We start from the raw sequence: 19,483 nt of genomic DNA, 5'->3' as shown, positions 1-19,483 counted from the left end.
TTGGAAATACCAGAGGATGATGCTTTCCCCTGCTCTGCGCAGGGTGTGCGGGTTTGTTACGCTGAGATTCATTAGCTGGGCTTTAAAATAGGAATCCAAGGCACCTCAGCACATCCTTGCTCTGAGATATCTGGGTGCTGCCCCAGTTTTGGGATGTTGCTGCTGGGCCTGGGGGGTGTGGGGAATGGGGAATTCCCATTTCCTAGATGGGAAACTGAGGCACAAGGCTTTGCCTGCTGGTGGATGGAGGCTCACAGAGCTCAAGGCTCAGCAGGGATGTCTGGGAGGGGATGGGAAATGGGATGTGTTCTGTGCCAGCCCCTGGTTTGTTACACAGTGAATTAATCTTTACTCAGGGTGCCCGGAGCAGCTGTGGCTGCCCCTGGATGTCTGGCAGTGTCCAAGGCCAGGCTGGATGGGGCTGGGAGCAGCCTGGGACAGTGGGAGGTGTCCCTGCCCATGGCAGGGGTGGGACGGACTTTCAGGTCCCTTCATACCCAAACCATTCATAATTCTCTGATTTCATTAATTAATTCTATGAATTAATGAATGAATTGGTCTCAACTCCTGGGGGTGTCCCACTGGGATGTCACCTCCCCAGGCTGACACTGGCACTCACCAGAGCATCCCCTCATCATGTCCAGCTCTCTGTGATCTCTGTCCCCCAGGTGAGAGGACAGGGCTCTGTGACCCTTGTGTCACCAGGCTGGCTGGCTCAGGGCTGCTGCTGGCCCCGTGTGCCCCTTCCTCACGTGCAGCTCCACAGGGCTGCTCCCTCAGCTGCTGTCTTTATTCCATTCCTTTTCCAGATCAAATTCCCCGAGTGCTGGGGGTGGATCCTTTTAATTTTCATTTGTTTCAAAGCCATACAGGGCTTACAAGCATGACAGAAATGTGCCTGGAGTGCAGGAAATGGCCTAGTTAGCTGCAGGAGCAGAGCAGGCTCCTCCAGCACGCTCAGCCCAAGGACCTCATCCTCCCCAGGGACCAGGGCAGCTGCCTGCTTCCCTCTCCAGCTCCTTTCTGCAGATTTTTGCTCCTTCCACCAAGCCCAAAGAACAGTGCTGGGAGCAGAGGTTGGGAGAAACTTCCAAGGTTGGATAGGGCTTGGAGCAAGCTGGGAGAGTGGAAGGTGTCCCTCCCACAGCAGGGACTGGGACTGGATGAGTTTTAAGGTTTCTTCCAACACAAACCAGTCTGGGTTTCTGTGATTCTGCCATTGAAATGCTGTGTGAGGTCAGGCCAGGTCACTGTGTCCCCCCTCACTGTGACAATCTCTTTTGGCTGTTCCAAGGTAGTTTAGAGAAGGGCAGGGGCTGTGTCAGGACTGCTGCCTGCAGAGCTTGCAGGGCCACACCTCTGACAGCTCTGGGACTTACTGGCCACTTCCACCTCCTCTGCAAAGGGACACATCTCAGAGGTGTCCCCTTCTCCCAGCTGCTGTGAGCTGGGAAGGAGGAGGGCTCACCCCAGGCTCTTCCTGAGGGAAAGGCTGAGCTAAGGAGGGGCTCACAGCACCCAGAGCTGGGCTGGCCACACTGCTCTGCCCTCACCTCTGGGACACTCACAGGGACTGGCCCTGCCACCTCTGCCATGGCTGGAACTAGAAACATGCACAGAATGACAGCATGTCCTGAGCTGGAAGGCACCCAAAAGGATCATGGATCCAGCCCCTGTTCCTGCACAGACACCCCAACAATCCCACCCTGGGCATCCCTGATGTCCAAGCTCTCCTGGAGCTCTGGCAGCCTCGGGGCTGTGCCCATTCCCTGGGGAGCCTGGGCAGTGCCCAGCACCCTCTGAGATCAAATCTAAACCTCCCCTGGCCCAGCTCCAGCCCTTCCCTGGTCCTGTGCCAGTCCCAAGGAGCAGAGATTGGAGCTGCAGCCCCTGCTGAGCTCTGCCCTCAGTCTCCTTCTCCAATCCAAGTGCCCTCAGCTGCTCCTCAGAGCCTTCCCCATGCCCGTGTCCCTCCTTTGGACATTCTCCAACAGCTTTAGAGCCTTCTGATATGGTGGCACCCACAGCTGCCCCAGACCCGAGGTGAGGCCACACCAGGGCAGAGTCTAAGTTTAAGTCTTTGCCTTAGCAGGGCAGGTGGGAACAGGAGGTTTCCTGGGCTGAGAAAAGTCTTTCCTAAAGGAAAAAGACCCCAGTGAGTCCCAGGAAGGCTGAGGGCCTTTGTGTTAACACCAACTTCCTTTCCTCTGGGCTCCTAGGAAGGATCATAGGATCAGCAGCTGCTGAGGGAGGAGGAAGAGGAGGCAGAGCCGTGTACCCATGGGAGGGAGCAGGGCTGGCACAGGGCTGCTGGAGCAGAGGCAGGTGAACATTGATCTGTCCAGCTTTGGATCTTACTGAATGGCTCAGCCTGGTGTACTGAACCTCCAGGGATCCAGCTTTCCCTCTGACTATTTCCATTTCATTTGCTGTGGGTTTGTCTTTGCTTCAGAGAACACAGGAGCAGCAGCAAGCAGAGTCTCTCCATGAAGTCTTTGAGGCCTGGGGGAGATGGAGTCCCCAGACACCTGAGGACAGCAGTGAACACCTGCCCCTGTATTTGCTTCCTGAGGTTCCCCCAGCCAGAGGAGTGCTCCAAGCCTTGCTCCATGGACACACAGATTGTCTCTGGATGGGCTCCACTGGGAAGCACAGCCACAGTTCACAGGGGTTTGTTTTGGGGTGCTGAGCCTTCCTCCTGCACTCTCATTTCTCTGACCCATGCTAATGCCACACTTCAGACTCTGTGTTTAATTCCAAACAAACAGTGCTCTTAGAGGTTGTGCCTGTGTGTCCATCTCCACATCCAAGGCTGCCTGGGGGCCTTGCCCATCTCTGCTAGCAATCCTGGGATTCAATTCTGTGGATGCTCTCTGATGTCAGGGAGTCAAAAAGGCAGCAGAGCAGCTCGTGGGCCTGGGGAGAAAACAAGGAAAGGGTTTGAGGAGAGCTGTGAGTTCTGTGCACAGCAAAGAAACTCTTTTCCAGGGGCAGGTTTCTTGTGCAGAGGCTGTTTCCCAGGCTGGATTAATCCCAGCACAGAGGTGGCTGTGAGTGTCCCACAGCAGGAAACTCCTGCTCCTTGTGATGCTCAGGAGCTGTTTTCAAGGAATTAAAGAAAAGCAACAACAAGGAGAGTGCTAAGTGGGAAATCTCCTCTCTCCCTGGCTGCTCTGCCCTCCTTCCCAAGCCCAGCCCTGGAGCAGCCCTGGCTGTTTCTGAGCTGGAGAGGCCAATGTGGTGCCAGGGGCTGCAGCCCAGCCTGCAATCCTGGCTGTGCTAACGAGCACACGGCCCCAAAGCACTGGGGATGCTGTGCTGCTGCCCATCCTGCCAGCCCTGCCTCTCCTCACAGCTTTTGAGTCTGTTTGATGGGACTGCAGCCCTCCTGCCTGCTGCTCAGGGGCACAGGATCACGCCAAGAGGGGTGGGAGGTGTTTTCCCTGTGTTTCTCTGCTCCAGTTCCACGTTTCAGGTGTGTGCAGGGAGGGTGGCTCCAGGCAGAGTGGAGGGATTGGTGCTGCCGGGGGGGCTGGACTGCTCCCCATGGGCTCTTACTGAGGGACAGAGCCTGTGTCACCCCACTGCTCTGAGGCTGATGGTGGCAGGTCAGTGATGTCACCGAGGGACAGCCACTTGGTCCTCACAGCCCCATCCCAGCCACAGTCACAGTGCAGGTGAGGGGAAGTGTCCAGCCCCAAACTGAGCACAGCACTCCCTGACCACTGTCCTGTCACTGGAGACATCCCAGTTTGGTCATGGACCAGCTGCAGGAACATCTGGGACACTCTTGTGGAAGGTCACCACCCTAATGGTGGCACCAACAAACCATGGCTCTGTCACTTCCAAATGTGAGCTGTGCTGAGAACAAGGAACTCCCAAAGCCTGGGTTTGCCTGCTCCTAAGGCAGGTGTTTCACCCAGGGCAGGTGAAGGTGTCCAGGAATGCAGCAGAAGCAGGCAGACAACCAGCCCAGGCACAGATGTCAGCACTGCACCAGGCCACATTTGGAAAGCTGATTTCTCACCCCACTGCCTAATCCCAAATCACACTGGGAGCCAGGATGATATTCCATTTCACTTTCACGGCTTGACTCTACCAGGAGAGGCTGCAGCTCTGCTCAGACCAGGAGGATTTGAAACCCATGTTCATTTAACCCTCCTGAACTCTGCCTGGTATCGTGTTGTTGCTCATTAGCTTTGCCCTGCAAAGCCTGGCTGACATTTCATAAACTCATTAGCAGGAGATCAGAGGCTCAAACATCATTCCTGGGGCCATCCTTTGAGGAACAGATTCCCCAGTGTGTTTGCTCCTCAGATCTCACTCTGATTCCTGAACCTGCCCTCAACTGGGGAGAAAAAGGCCCTTTGGAAAACCAACAGGAGCTGCTGCTGTGCTGTCTGTACCCCCAGGGAGATGTGCTGCTGTCCCAGGACCGCATTCCTGCTCGAAACTCTGAGCTCCTGCGAGCAGCCCCTGCTTCCAGAGGGATCCCATTGCACATCCCAGGGAGAAGGGCTGAGCATATTTGCTTTTCTCCTCTCTAGCACAAAAAGTCCTCAAGCCTCTCCCTGATAGGCTCATTCCCCAGTGCCAGGGAGCAGCAGGGATTTTATGTCAGGCACAGAGATGTAATGTCCTTTCAAAGCAAATCAGGAGACAGCCTGGACTTGCTGCCCTGTCACATTCCTTGGCAACAGCCTGGCACCCTGGCAGCAGGCAGCACTGGGCTGTGACAGCCCTGCAGCTCTGCAGAGCTGCAGGCAGAGCTGCCCAGGCACTGCAGCTCCAGGATCCCACTGTGCCCTGGGAACGGCAGCTCAGCCACTCTGGGGAAGTTGGGGTAGTTTTGTGTGTGTTAAAAGCAGGAATGCACACTTCAAAGAGGCCTCGGTGTCTTTTAAGGCTCAGTCCATAGAGCACTGGTGCTTGAAGGCAGCAGCTCTGATGTGTTAGATGAGGTTACAAACACATCTTGCTCTCCTGCTGGGCTTTTATTGGGAAGAAAAAGGATCCAGAAGAGAGGTTTGTCCACTTGCTATCATTTCTCACTCTCCACAAGTCTTTTATCACAGAATCACAGAATGGTTTGGGCTGGAAGGGACCTTAAAGCTCATGTCACTCCACCCCCCTGGCACAGGCAGGGACACCTCCACCAGCACTTTACATCTCCTGATCCCAGCTCCTCAGGCTCTGCCTCCTCTATCCAAAAACTCGTTTGTTTGGAACTAAACTTTGATGATTACAGCTCGAATTTTGAATGTATTTATGCAGTTTATTCCCATTAGCTGCCCACATGTCTGGAGCTCGGTGTTTCCTTTCTTGGGATGAATTACTGAGGAAAATATTCAGCTAGACCATCCCTGGAATGGCTAATGGCTTCACTCCTCCTCTTCCACTTGGATTTGGGCTTCTGAAATGCAGCTTTCAGAACACAGAACCTGTGCCAGCTTGGCCATAGGGCTGAATGAACATTTCTTGTCACTATTTTTGACAAATATCACAGACCCTTGAAATTGTTCCCTGGGAGGGTGGGCAGGCCCTGGCACAGGGTGCCCAGAGAAGCTGTGGCTGCCCCTGGATCCCTGGCAGTGCCCAAGGGCCAGGCTGGATGGGGCTTGAAGCACTTTGGGCAGTGGAAGGTGTCCGTGCCCATGGCAGGGGTGGGACTGGATGGGCTTTCAGGTCCCTTCTAACCCCAACCATTCTGTGATTCTGTGATATTTTTCTCAGTGTTGATTTTTCACAAAAAAAGTAACAGAATTTCCATGGAAAACACAGAACCTTTATCAATATCTCCAAATGTTTTGATTCAAAACTGTGTCACCACTGTAATGTGGGAGACAGTTTGACAGGATTTTGGTCCCACCTTCCCCATGTTCTGGGCTCTCAGCCTAAGCCAAGGCTTGAGGCTGTCACCACCTCTGACTCATGAAAGTTATCATTTTCTTTGAAATTTCAACCAATATTAACAAGTTCCCTTCATCACAGGGCCACAAAGAACACATATCCATACCATAAACTTCTCTACTTGCCTGATTCTCATTTTGGGGATAAAGGAGATGCTCTGCAGTGTCCAGGACTGCCTGGTTCTGCCAGCAGGCACTGGGGGCAGAGAGAAAGGGAAGCAGGGTTAGTTTGCCATGTCAGCTGGGAGGGAGAGGACCCAGCTCTGGGCAGTTCTGGGCAGCTCTGAGCTCTGTGCCAGCAGCTCCAGCCACGGGCATCTGTTACTGCTCCTCTTTACACTGCTAAATCCTGGGTTTTACAAAGCTCTGTGCAAATGGCTCTGCACTATTTGAACACAAACCTTCAAACAAACAGCCACGTCCAGCTGCATAATGGGGGCTCAGTGGGAAATGCACATCAATGTGGGTACCTCACTCTGGGCAAGGGGCTTTTCCTCCACCAGATAATCTGGGTGTTTTCTCCCAATCCCAGGATTTACTGAACTGCCTGGAGCAGCAGGCACTGCCTCACCGGTCCTGGCTTTGCTCTGGCCCACCTCAAGCCACAAAATGTATTCCAGAGAATTCGAAAGGCAAGCTACCCATTCCAGAAGTGCCTTTTGAAGGGACTCCGTGCACACTCGGAGCCTCGGGCTTGAAAACTCTGCCGAGGCTTTGGAAACCACTCCCTGCTCCCTGCCCCCATATCCAGGTATTGTGCTTGGCAACAGTTTTCCCTTCACTGCTTTTCAACAGCTCCGAGATTTTACACCCCATGTGTTCATTTTTCTCTCTCTCTCTTTTTTTTAATTATTTTTTTTTAATTTCTACACCTCCTTCCCCTCCAAAGCTCCCCGGGATGAGCTTCCTATAGGGATAACATCGCTCCCTGCTAGCAGCAATTAACACTTGGTAAGAATGTTTCATCAGAGAGAAAAACATCCAGCTAAGTTCTCAGCACTTGGCTTCTGCTCTGATTGCAGCACCTCGCTTAAAGGCAGGAAGGCACAAAGCCTGGCTTAAACTCTAATTTTCTCCTGCTGCAGCTCGATTTTGGGGATGCTTTAGCCAAACCCTGCCTACTGAGCTGAGTTAACCAGGTGAGCTGCTAAATCTGTGCACAACACAGGTCCTGACAATGTTAAAGTGCTTTTTACATGCTTAAACCATAGAGGAGTAATCACTGTGGAATCAGCATCACCTCTTAAGGCAGCTAAATCTGGTTTGTCATGCATGAAAAGCAGAGCATGCCTTCCTTCCAGGAGTTGCTTTGAATCTTATGCTGTAAATTCTTGCCTCTGCCACCCTGCAGCCAGGAAACGTGGCTGTGAAAACAAGTTATGACAGGGAAAATTCAGATGTTTTATCCTAAGCCATCCAGGCAGCCAGATGCTGACAGAACAAGGAGGGTGAGTCCCATGTAGTTTTCCCTTGTCTGTGGATAGGATGGTGTCACTTCCCTCCCCAGGGTCCCCACTGCTCCCTCCCCTCCTCCAAACTCTCCCTGTGCCCTGTGAGCTCCCCTTGGCACCCTCCCAGGCTCTCCCAGATTCCTGCTTTGGCTCCATTTTTGGTAGGGTACCAAACTCCCAGGCTGCTTTTGTGCCCACACCTGCACTGTTTGTGTCCCTTTTTCTGTGCTCGGTGTTTTTTGGTGCAGAAATAATGGCCTGGATGTCCAGAGAGCAGCCAGAGTGGGCTCTGCTGCTCAACAACCACAGCAAGGAGGGTCTGGGGCTGTCTCCACATCTCCCAGGACCTGAATGTCTCCCCCTGACAGGGCTGGTTTAGGAAAGCTTTCATAGGCTCAGGACTAGGAGCAGTCACACTGGCAGAGCCCACATTGTTCCTCTTTATCCCAGCCCATCTCTGACATCACAGCCAGGCTTCCATACAGATGGGAACGTCCCTCCCCGTGGCACAGAGCCGCAGAAATGTGGCTCAGCTGTGATTTAAGTCCCAGGGCTGGCAAATAATCCCTGCACCACGGTGAGGCTTCAGCAGTGCAGCTGAAATGCAAGAACTGGGCAGGTATTGGAATCCTGGGCCTTGGCAGAGAGAGGGAGATAAATATCCAGTGATTTATCCGGGACAGAAAGGGCTGATGGAGCTGGAAGAGTAATTAACCTCTGGTGTTATTTAAATTGAAGATGTCTTGGCATGAAGTGTCCTTGGGAGGCACCAGGGAAGTCAGGCTGATTTTAAAAAAGTTCGACAGCTTGGGAGACAGTAAGGGCGTGAGCTCCTGATCTCCCTGAGGATCAGAGCCCTCCCTCTTCCCAGCCTCGGGCACACCTTGCTGCCCCTCCCTTCCACAGGCATTTTCCATCATCAAAAAATGTTGTTGGGGTTTTGTTTTTTGGTTGGTTTTTTTTTTTTTGTACAGCTGGTTTGAAAAGGCTCTGTGATCGCTGCTTCTGGAACTGGGGGGAGAGGCAGAGTGGATGCTACTCTTTGGGGCTGGATGCTGCTGTTTAGGGGTAGATCCATTTGTTTGGGAGTGGATCCATTTGTCTGGGAGTGGATCCTGCTCTTTGGAAGTGCCTCCTGACCCCCCCAAGTGATACATGTGTATTTTGGAGCTCAGCACAGAAGTCCATCCTTTGTGCAGAGCAGGAAGGGGGGGTGAAGGTGCAGAGATTGGCACCAATTCCTGCCCTCTCCCTGCTCATCCCCTCGGCTCTCTGAAAGCCAGGAGAAGCCACAGGAGGTGTCTCTGGAGCCTTGGGACTGGAAACACACCCAGCCTGAAGGAGAGAGAAGTGCTGGGCTGCAGCTCATCCTGTTAAGCAGCACCCATGGCTGTGGTGCTGGGGAAAATAAAGAGATGTGGAGATCTCCAGCAGTGACCTCCAGGGTTCCCAGTTCACTTTTTTTTTCATTGTAAACCAGAGAAAGATTGGGAGAAATCTCACCACAAAGGTCTTGGCTAAGTTGCTCTATTTCTCCCCTTGCAGAGTGGAAGGTTTGGGCTGTGGCCTCCAAGGATGTGATTTTAAATGAATGGAAGCAAAGTCAAAATGCTGCCAGTAGCTTAAAAACATTTTTGAAAAGTTACCAATGGAATCTGTCCCAACCATTGCTGCCAGGTGTGGCCCTGGGATCATTTCTGCAAAGTTTGAGAACTGTGAGGTGCAGCAATGTGGATGTTCAGCTTTGACCCCTTGGTGTCTGCAAACTGCAGCACCCCTGAGCCCCTGACTCCTGTCCCACTGCCAGCACTTGCTGGAAGTCCTCCAGAGGGCACAGCCAAAGTCAGGATGGGGTTTTTGGCGTGGCTGCTGGGCTGCTCCACATGGGATGTGGCACAAACCCCACTCTTGGCTCCTGTGCCAGAGGAGCCATGTGTGAGAGCTGCACACGCCAGTGCCAAATACCAGCCCCGTGCAGGGAGCCCTTCCCTCTGGGGAACACAGGGTTAATTGCCCTGCTAATCACTCAGTTTCACTAATCAGTCCCTGCAGAGGGGTTCTGTTTGTTTTTCCAGGCTTATACATCCTCTACCCAGCGTTTCTGGTGATTTATTTAAGAGGCTAATTTTTCATTTTGCTTTCTGGTGTTTATTTTAAGGTTTGATTTTTGGGGTTTTTTTTCTTCACAGCAAACATAAAATCTGCTAAAATATTTCTCCTAGGAATTTTATTGATTTAGCAGGTCTATTCCCAATGTGAGTCCTTATTTCAGAGAATTCCCTGTATTCATGGAACCATGCTGCCGAGCCTTATGGACACTGCAGGTCCTTAACAAAGAACACAACTCGGTTTTTAAAGGTCCTGAGTAGAGGACACATGGCTTGGAAACTGGGGGACACTCTCAGGTATTGGGGCTCTCATGACCAGAGACACTGAGGGGCTGGAGTTTGTCCAGGGAAGGGACCAGAGCTGGGGAAGGGGCTGGAGCACCAGGAGAGGCTGAGGGAGCTGGGAAAGGGGCTCAGCCTGGAGAAAAGGAGGCTCAGGGGGAACCTTCTGGCTCTGCACAACTCCCTGACAGGAGGGGACAGCCGGGGGGATCGGGCTCTGCTCCCAGGGAACAGGGACAGGATGAGAGGGAACAGCCTCAAGTGCCAGGGGAGGTTTAGGTTGGATATTGGGGAAATTTCTTCATGGACAGGGTGGTCAGGAACTGGCACTGCCCAGGGCAGTGGTGGAGTCACCAACCCTGGAAGTGTTCAAATGTGTGCATGTGGCACTTGAGGGCCTGGTTTAAGGTGAACATGCTGCTGGTACTGGGTTGCTGGCTGGATTTCATCTTTCCCAACCTTAACAATTCCATCACCCAGTGACTGAGCCGTGCACAAGGTACCTGTGCAGAACAGGCTGCCCTTGAGAGTGGCAGCTGCCCTGATTAGAAGCACAGAAAAGAGAGGTGGCCTCCCCAGGGCAGGAGCTCCTCCTTACCTGTCCAGCAGGGAGCCCAGGGAGGTGACAGCTCTGTCCCACTGTGCTGCCAGCACCAGGCACAACCCATCCTTCAACAGGGAGCACTGCAAGAGAGGCAGGAACTGAACTTTGGTGCTGCTCTGCACTTGAACAAGTCTCTAAGTGTGGCTCGTGGGTGAGGAACAGGAGCCACAGAGCAACAGATCCTTCCAGGCAGAGCCATGTCTGAGCTGTCTGTGATCCCACAGCCCACCAGAATTCCTGTTGCCCTCTCTGAGAGAAAACCAGCAGAGTAGCTGGGTGTGTTATTCAGTCCCTACCTCTGCTGGAAGCAGGAACCAAGGTAAATATTAAGATATTGTAGCAGAAACATTCATTACTTGAAGGAGCCCATCTCCCTTCTATAGAGGGAGAGCAAAGGCTGTAACATTCACCTTTGGCTCAGCAGTGACAGATCCTTCTGGAAACACAGCAGCTCTGCCCAGGGCCATTTATCTCTGACAGGAGGAAGGAGGGATGGCTCTGCTCCCCCAGCACTGATTTGTCCTTCCTAGAGAGCTGTGCCCATTCCATGTGCAGAGGGATGGATCCTCGGGGGACTCAGGGGACAGGCAAGCAGTGCTTACACTAATTGGCTGCTAGATGTAATTGCTGCTCCATACAGATGTACTTCAAAGGGATGCTGTCAGTTTTAAAAAGCACAACCTGAAAAGATCTTACACGCTCCTATTACAGATAACACCCAAGACTTAGAACTGAGAGCTGGAAGCCCAAATGTTTGTGTTTTGTGAAGGGCCTGCTGTGGTCTGACAGCCCTGGAGTGATTGTTGGTTTGCTACTGCCACTGTAATTACTTTCCCCCCTTGTTTACTCTCTGCTGCTGAGAGCACTTTCCTGCACATTCCACCTTCCAGCTTTGCCCAGGCAAGGTTCCTGACTGGGTGGGCTTCTCCTCCACCAAGAGGAAAACAGCCTGGGCCTGGTGTTCTGTTGCTGTGGAGCAAAGTCAGCTCAGCCCAGCAGCACATCCTGTGCCCAAACCCCAGGCTGGGCTGCACCTGTGAGAGCCACAGAATGGCCTGGGTTGGAAGGGACCTCAAAGCCCATCTTGTCCAGGGTCACCTCCCACTGTCCCAGGCTGCTCCAAGCCCTGTCCAGCCTGGCCTTGGACACTGCCAGGGATCCAGGGGCAGCCACAGCTTCTCTGGGCACCCTGTGCCAGGGCCTGCCCACCCTCCCAGGGAACAATTCCTTCCCAATATCCCATCTAACCCTGCCCTGTGGCACTGGGAAGCCATTCCCTGTGTCCTGTCCCTCCATCCCTTGTAAATAGTCTCTCTCCATCTTTCTTGTAGCTCCTTCACATACTGGAAGGCTACAATGAGGTCACCCCAAAGCCTTTGCTTCTCCAGGTGAACAACCCCAATTCCCTCAGCCTTTCCTCCCAGCAGAGCTGCTCCATCCCTCTGATCATCCTGGCTCCAGCAGCTCCATGTCCTTCCTGTGCTGGGAGCTCCAGAGTTGGGGGCAACACTCCAGGTGGGAAATGTGGCTCAGGCTCCAGAACACAGTCCAAGAAGAAAAAAGGAGTTTTTAGATTTATAGAGGAGGATTAATGGGGTGATTACAGAGCGGGAAATAGAAACTGTATTTATATAGAGAAACAAGACAGGAGACAGCAGCAGAGCACACAGAACAGGGTGATGGCCGACTGGAATGAAACATTCAATAAATGAGTGATGGATGGGCCCTTCCCATGAGGGCTGCATTCCCAGGGGATGGTGTTGAGGGCTCCCAGGGATGCAGGAACACCAGGAAGTGTCCCCAGTGCCCACATTACTCACCAGAGGTGCCAGGGCTCAGAGGCAGCGCTGCCATAGTGCCACCAAAGCCTCGGCAGCACATCACAGCAAAGCATTACAAGGCTCTTCTTTGTGCCAGGGAAGCAAAGCCCACTTCCAGCTGTTCCATACCTTTGCTGCAACACTGCCCTTGGCCCTGCTGAGCATCTGGGAGATGCAGAGAGCCTGAGGTGAGTCCAGCACAGTCAGGCGAGCTCCAGTCACCACAGAGCCGCTGGCCACGAGCTCCTCCAGCAGCTGCACGTACGGGGGGCGCTCGGAGCCCTGCAGGATCATCCCGGGCAGCAGCAGGCAGGTGCTCTGGCAGAGCTGCTCCAGCAATGCCTCGCCTGCTGGGAAAAGAGCAAAACTTCCTGGTGTCTCCCCACAGCACCTCTGAGCCCTCTCAGTGCCTCTGCCCTGGCACAGATGTGTCCATGGTGTCAGAGGCACCGTGGGGTTGGGATGGGCCCTGGGATGTGCTCTGGGACCTGCCCTGGGATGTGCTCTGGGATGTGCTTTGGGATGTGCTCTGGGATGTATTATGGGATGTGCCCTGGGACCTGCCCTGGGATGTTCATCCCGAGCTGCTGCACGCCTTTGTGTCCCTGTCTGGAGATCACAAGACAGCAGGAGTGACCCCATTTCAGGAGTCAGACAAGGACAACTGCTGGTTTGCTACAGGAGATACTATTCCATTTTCATTTTTTTCCAAGCAGAGAAAGCTGCTAATCCAGCTGCTTTTATAATCCCAAATGTAATTCTGCTCAGCATACGTGAGGCTTAATGTATTTCATATTTTCCTCATGATAAATCTGTCTGTCCATTAGGCAGCAGCTTTGTGATAATTATTTGCTGGAAGGAGGTTTCCTTGTGTGCAAGAGCTTCCTCTAGTGTCCAAGATGAGCCCAGAACGTGAGTGATGTGTCTGCTTTGCTGGAGGCACTTACGAGATCGTGCCTGACAGTTCAGAGATCACGTGGACTTGCTTTTCCAGGGCAGTAACTCTTTGAAATACATTTTCTGAGACACAAACACATCAGGGCTGTACACTGCTTTTCTTTTTACTCTGCTTAGGCATCTTCAAAGCTAAGATATCCTCATGCAGCAGGAAATTAGGGACATGTATTTTGAGATTAGCTCCCAACACTGAGCTGTGCAAAGCCTGCAGAATACCTGTGCTCTCTTCACAACAATCTTTTTTTTTTTTTTTTTTTTAATGCAATTTATTCTACAAATCAAGTGTTTTGGTCACAGCAAACCAGCTCCTTTCCCATTGTGCACTAAGATGATGGAGAAAACACCTTTCCCAAATACCTTGGGACAAATCCTCCTTCACATCCTTGGCACAAAAGTGACTTAATGTTCAGCCCAGGAGTAGAGGACTTGATTTACCACCCCCTCCTTGCACTTCTACACCTGCTGGTATGTGACCAATGCCCCCCCAAAGTCCTGTGTCAGGCAGGACTGGGCTGTGATTGTGTCACTTCTTTATCCTGCTCCTCTCCCATCCACAACAATCCTGTGGTTCCACATTAAGGACTGCAGTGATCAGCTGTGGCACAGGAACATTTGCTGAGCTGCCCACATCAGTCACATCAGAAGCGAAGCTCCAGGAATGGGAACAGCCTTCTTCTAAACAATTCTGTTCCCCAGGGACCACCACAGGGATGTTTCACCTGGTCCCTGCTTGTTTCTAAAGGTTTGGGATCAATCCACAACATGCCAAGGTGGGAGCATCCCCTCGTGTCAGTGCCACCTCCTGGCCCTGCAGCACAGCAGTGTTTCCACACGTCTATCAAGTCAAATCAGCAGGAGAGGCCCTCAGAAGCTGCTGCATCCCAGGAAGTGTCAGCCTGGCTGAGGCTTCAGCTCCCAATCAAAGTCAGCCTGGCCAGAGCTGGCAGTCATTTGGAGCTGGCAGCTGCTCAGCAGCAGTGGGAGCTGAATGAGCTCTGAGCCCAGCTCAGGAGAGGCCTCTGGCCACACTGCCAGCAGCACTCCCTGCACCAAGTGATATTTATCTACTCCCAGCACAGAACTGCTCACACTGCCCAGCCCTGTGCTCCTGCCTCTCTGAATGGACACAACCCACCAGGGCTGTGCTGAGACACCTGGGAAGAGCTCAGAGAGGAACACGTGCTGCTCTGACACCAGCTGTGTTGTCAGTGCTTGTTCTGCTGCTGCTGCTAAGGCCAGCCCTTGTGAACAGCTCTGTCTGTAAACCCCTCAAGTGCAGGCAGGTGAACAGTTAAAGGCTGGACCCCCCTGGAGCTGTTCTCTGCAGCTCAGAGCTGTCTCTCTCCTTCTGAAAGGACATCAATACCCAATGTTGCTGTCACCAGATGGTTTGTCTTGCTGTCCAATTAATCAGTAGCAGCCCCAATCCATAACAGGAGTTACATTTCCTTACCAGGACTGCCTGGCTGCTCGGAGCCCAGGGCACTGGGATGTTTTCCTGGGGCACGGGTTAGGATCTTGTGCTGCTTCCTGATTCCCAGGCTGAGGATGGGGTCGTGTTTCAGGTTATGGATCTGCAGGAAGGAAGGCAGGGAGGGAGGAGAAGCAACTCCTGTGAACACATTAGGATAACACTCCTCAAGTATTGATTCAGGCAAGCTGTGAAGCTTTTGTTGCTGGCGTGTACTTCTGTAATTGCCAGCCTAGAAAACACCTGCTTGTCTGGAGAGACAAGAACATTTTGCATGCATTCTTCTTTTTAATTGAGCCTTAATTTAGTGTAGCACCTCATCATCCTTTTCAAGGTCCCATATCCACACATCACTCTAAGGTCTCTACTCCCAGCTTTTCAAGGGCAGGAGCTCAAACAAAACCTGTGAGAGTCTGACAGCTTTACCCAGTGCCACGCTGGGGTGTAGCAGCTGAACTGGCACAGTCAGGATGCCCTGCTCTGAGCTGCACACCCACATGAGTGAAGCCCATGACAGATGTGGCCATTTCCAGAGCTGATCCCCTGGGAGGACCATCTCAGCTGGATCACCTCTGAGCCACATCACACCTCAAACATTTCCATCTCTTGGTTGAGCACATCCCAGTCATTCTCACATCATCAGCCATCCCATCCTTGAATGACACAAAGCTGGTAAAAAACCAGCTCCTGGGTCAAGTGTGCCTTAGCAGCCAGGGTGAGGCTGCTATCCCTGCTCCTGACCTGCTTCCAAAGCAATGTTCATCATTTGGGAGCAGCAGCCCTGAGCCCTCCCAAATTCACAGCAGAGTTTGCTGAACAAACAGATCTGCAGCAGCTCTTCCCCCCCTGAGGCTGCCGGGTCAGTGCAGAGGGAGGAGCATCCCCAGGAGCAGAACTTGGCAGCTCGGGAAGCACATCCAGAGCTGCATTATCTGAAGTATAATAGGAGAGAAGTCACGGGGTAGCAGGGCCAAAGCTGCTGCTCTGGCACAGCAGGATAAAGCTCAGGGAAGGACAGATTCCTACCTCTTGTTCCTGCACTGTCTGACATTGGGCACAGCACAGCCCTTCTGGGAAAAACAGCTTCACATCCCGCACAGCCATTGGATAGGATCTGGAGCCTGAGACATAAATACAATGAGAATATTCTCTCAGGCTATGAATTAAACATTCTCTAGACTCACACTCATCTTTTGGAGAGATTGATGATGTGCAACTCACTGCAGTAATTGCTTTAAAGGCCAGCTGTTCTGTACAGTAATAGCAAACATTTTAAACCATTATATTTAGAATAGTTCCATTGCCTCCTTGGTATTTTGATTCTGTCCTACTATCACTCAGCAGCTTCCTCGTGTAAACAAGACTCCTTCTATTTCCTAACACTGGAACTGAGGGAATCATGTTAAGGGTACTGTGAAACCCTTCAATTCCAGCTCTAAATCCATCCTATTGTTCCCTTGCTTCTGGATTACACCAGGCTACCCTTACTGAAGGGGAAGAGCTACTTGTTAGTAAAACAAATGTGCTTAGTAACAATAATGTAGGTCCCAAATATGCTGGGAACTCTGACTGACCGTGGGAATCAGAATTAGCACGAGGCATTGCTGATGGAAGTACATTTTTCTGTTCACCTCTGCTCAAGAAAGGTAAATTGAGACTGGAACAGTCAGAGAAATGACATGGGGATGACTGGGGAAATGGAGAATCATGTGAAGGGTTAAACCAGACCTTGGCTCGTTTGACCCAACACGACCCAAAGCTGAGAAACAAATCTGATTTCTGATAAACACGTCAGGGTAGGAAAGGTCAGAGGTGTAAAAAGAGCTACTTAAAATAAAGTCCAGATAATGGCACAGGAACAAATGGGCACAAAGTATATGTGGCTATATTTAAGTTTGAAAATATAAGAAGATTTTTTAGTTCTCTAAGCTCTGTGACATCCATCCAGTTGGGGTGGGTGCTTAAGGAAGGGAAAATGTGATGGGGCTGTCTGTGAGGGAATTAACTGAACTCACTGACTCGAGAGGTCCCTCCAGGCTTAGCAGCTGAATATTTCCCTATAAAGCAACAGGGTTATAAAGCATTACTCAGAATGTTTGGAGATTTGTGGATGGAAAATAGAGAGGGAAAAGCTTTTTCTATTAGAGTTTAGATAGATTGTCAATGTGCTGGCACAGATCCATGCTCCTGGGATACAAATATCCTCTGAAATATTACCACCTTTGAGGCTACCCCTTCAAAGGATCCCACCTGAGAGCACTCAGCCCTGTTAGAGATCCATAATTCCAGGTTTTGTACAGCCAGAGCCCTTAAGGCAGCAGTTTACAATCCTGAGGTTGTGTAAGTCCCAGTGTGTGAGCTGGGCTGGATCCTTTCCATTCCTCCACACCAAACCTTCTGTGCTTCCATCATTGGTGGCATTCATTACAGAGAACACAAAAGCTCCCAAAATGAGCATTTTACTCTGCTCAAGGTACAAGGCACTTGAGGGTGCACATGTAAGAGCTCTTTGGATGCAAGAAAAAGCAGGGTCCAACGACTTCCCAAGCCCCAGAGGAGATGGGAGGGTGCAGGTTCACCTCTGCAGCTGAGCCCTGCAGGATGAAAGCTGCATTTCTTGGTTCACCAGTCTCCCTGGAACCCCATCTTCATCTAAATTGCATTTCCCCTATCACTTTAGGAGGAAATAGTGAGAGTTTGCTCTGCTTCTGGCATTAACTGAAGTTCTTCCTCAGCTGGAGCAAAAACTAGGAAAGCCTAGTGTTCCTTCCTAGGGAAGGAAAATGGGCTTGCACAGTCCCCCAGTTACTCACTGAAGGTTCTTCCAGCTTAACTTGTAGGTCAGTGTTTCACCTGTGTTGGAGGACAAGCTCTGGGAGGTGCAGGGATTTAGGAACATTCCTTTCCTTAGAGACACAGAGCTGCAGGGCAGAGCAGCTGGGCCACATCCATCAGAGTTAGCTACAGCTGCATCCCTGATCCTGGGATGTGTGCAGGGAGGGCTGGGTGGGCCAGCCCTACACTGTGCAAGTGCTCTGGGCTCAGCCCAGATCTCAAGAACAACTTCAGCTCCCAGCCAAGGGGTGTGAAGGGAGTCAGAACATGCAAGGATCTCTCTCACACAGGGAGCTCCCTGTAACTCCCAACAGAAATGGGATGAGACTCAGTTCTTTTGCTCATTTTCACTGAGTTACGCTGGGGATGCTGAAATTTGGGATGTATATTACCCATTCTTAGCCATGACTGAGGTGTTTCAGAGCAATCTGGATACACAATCCATTCATTCATCTCAAAAGCAAGAGAATCAGGGGCTGACAATGGAAAAGTATTGGCTGAAGAGCCCTGGCCACTTTTTTTTTGTCTAAGTAGATCCTGCTCTTCAGTCACTCCCAAAAATCCTGTGGGATCTCTCCTGGCTGAGTCCAAGTCAGGGTTAAAGAAGGTTCTGCAAGGGCTTGGTTCTGCAAGGGCTTGGTTCTCTTTCCAAGCTGTGGCTCCTTCACCCCCTGCCAGTTCTCAGCAGCCCACCTGATATGGGTGAAAAGAAAGTGATTTCATAGCCCAGGATACAATGGGAAGAGCAAATAATCCAGTGGTTCTTGTCAAGAAAGCTCCTCTGGGACTTGAGGGCACACAGTGCCTGCCTGCTCACCTGAGTTTACAGAAATTATTGCTTTATTATTTTTATATTCCTTTAAGTGTTAGTGCAAAATCAGTGTAACAATGAGGAGAAACACAGGCAGGGAGCTAACCGTGCTTAATTCCATGGGAATTTTGGAATGACATCCTTCCCTCCTTGTGGCAATAAGGCTGCTCTCTCCAGGGATATTTCCCACTTTCCCATCCATCACCTCCCTCCCCCACACTGCAACATCCCAGTGCTTCCCTGCTGGCAGAGGAATTGGGATGGTTCAGCATTCCCTGACTTGCCCTGTGCCTCTGCCCATGTGCCAGCTGGAAAGAGCCTTTCCAGATGAGAAGCAGCTGAATTTCCCCTCTTGCCTCAGCCAGAGCAGGTTTGGATCACCTCCCTGCAGCCAGCCATCAGCAATGTGACATGTTCCAGGAACTCGGGGTCCTGGAGCCTTTGTGAAATCTTGGAGTTGGCCAATGGGTAGTGGAGACATCAGGAAGGGACACACAAGCAGGGAAGACAGATGGGTTCTTGGGGATCATTCCAAAATAACCAAGCTAAAAGTACAAAATGACCAAGCAGGGAAGAGATCAAAGGAAATGGGTTCTGATAAAGCCAGAGCTAGGGCTGCTCTGGGAAAAACCCTTTTGGAATCTATCTCTTCTGGGAGAATATTTCATTGCTTGAGACACACTCAGCTCAGCCACCAAGAAGACAGGGACAGTTTTCTAGGGAATAATGGCCTGCAGTGCCTGCCAAGGCTGGATCTGTAGTGACAGTGCAGGAGGGAACAATACATAACACATTATCTATTTGTATATCTGAGACTTTGGACTTTTCTTTTACAAAAACCTACCATAGAATCCATTCTGGACTGTGCTGGTGCCATACTGAGCCCTCCAGAGGCGTGGATCCAGTGCTTGGGCCAGTTGAGGATCCTCTGGTCCCAGGAGATCCAAAAGCTTCTTCACAGCATTGGGTCTCTGCAGGCACAGCACGAGGGCAGTGCCCGAGGTCAGGTAGGTACAGTGAGCTTCTGCAGCAGCTGCATCCTGAGGAGAAATCACACATGGAACAGCTTGGAAGGAGCTGCTGAGCACTGGGAACATCCCAGCTTTCCTTTGCCTGGGAAGGAAAGTTGTGAGTAAGCAAATCTGCTGTTGCTCCTTGTTTTCTCTCCTCTTTAATGCACTGCTGGTGTACTAAAGATTCCAAAATCTAGAATTCAGACACCAAGCAGTTCCTGT

General features: G+C 51.5%; 1 protein-coding gene across 1 annotated transcript in view; it reads right to left on the bottom strand.

The window, feature by feature from the left end:
- Positions 1-824: 824 nt before the first annotated feature.
- Positions 825-19,483, bottom strand: part of DNAAF8 (dynein axonemal assembly factor 8) — an 86,953-nt gene continuing 68,294 nt past the window's right edge. The window contains exons 25-31 of the mRNA XM_014888487.2: positions 19,093-19,288; positions 15,629-15,723; positions 14,585-14,705; positions 12,304-12,524; positions 10,349-10,434; positions 6,036-6,105; positions 825-2,916 (exon numbers count right to left, since the gene is read on the bottom strand). Of these exons, the coding sequence (XP_014743973.2) occupies positions 2,839-2,916; positions 6,036-6,105; positions 10,349-10,434; positions 12,304-12,524; positions 14,585-14,705; positions 15,629-15,723; positions 19,093-19,288 (867 nt within the window). The 3' untranslated portion in view covers positions 825-2,838. The remainder of the gene's footprint in view (positions 2,917-6,035; positions 6,106-10,348; positions 10,435-12,303; positions 12,525-14,584; positions 14,706-15,628; positions 15,724-19,092; positions 19,289-19,483) is intronic.

The sequence above is a fragment of the Sturnus vulgaris genome, chromosome 16 (assembly GCF_052056855.1).
Source record: "Sturnus vulgaris isolate bStuVul1 chromosome 16, bStuVul1.hap1, whole genome shotgun sequence".
NCBI lineage: Eukaryota > Metazoa > Chordata > Aves > Passeriformes > Sturnidae > Sturnus > Sturnus vulgaris.
This window is presented reverse-complemented; position numbering and strand designations above follow the sequence as displayed.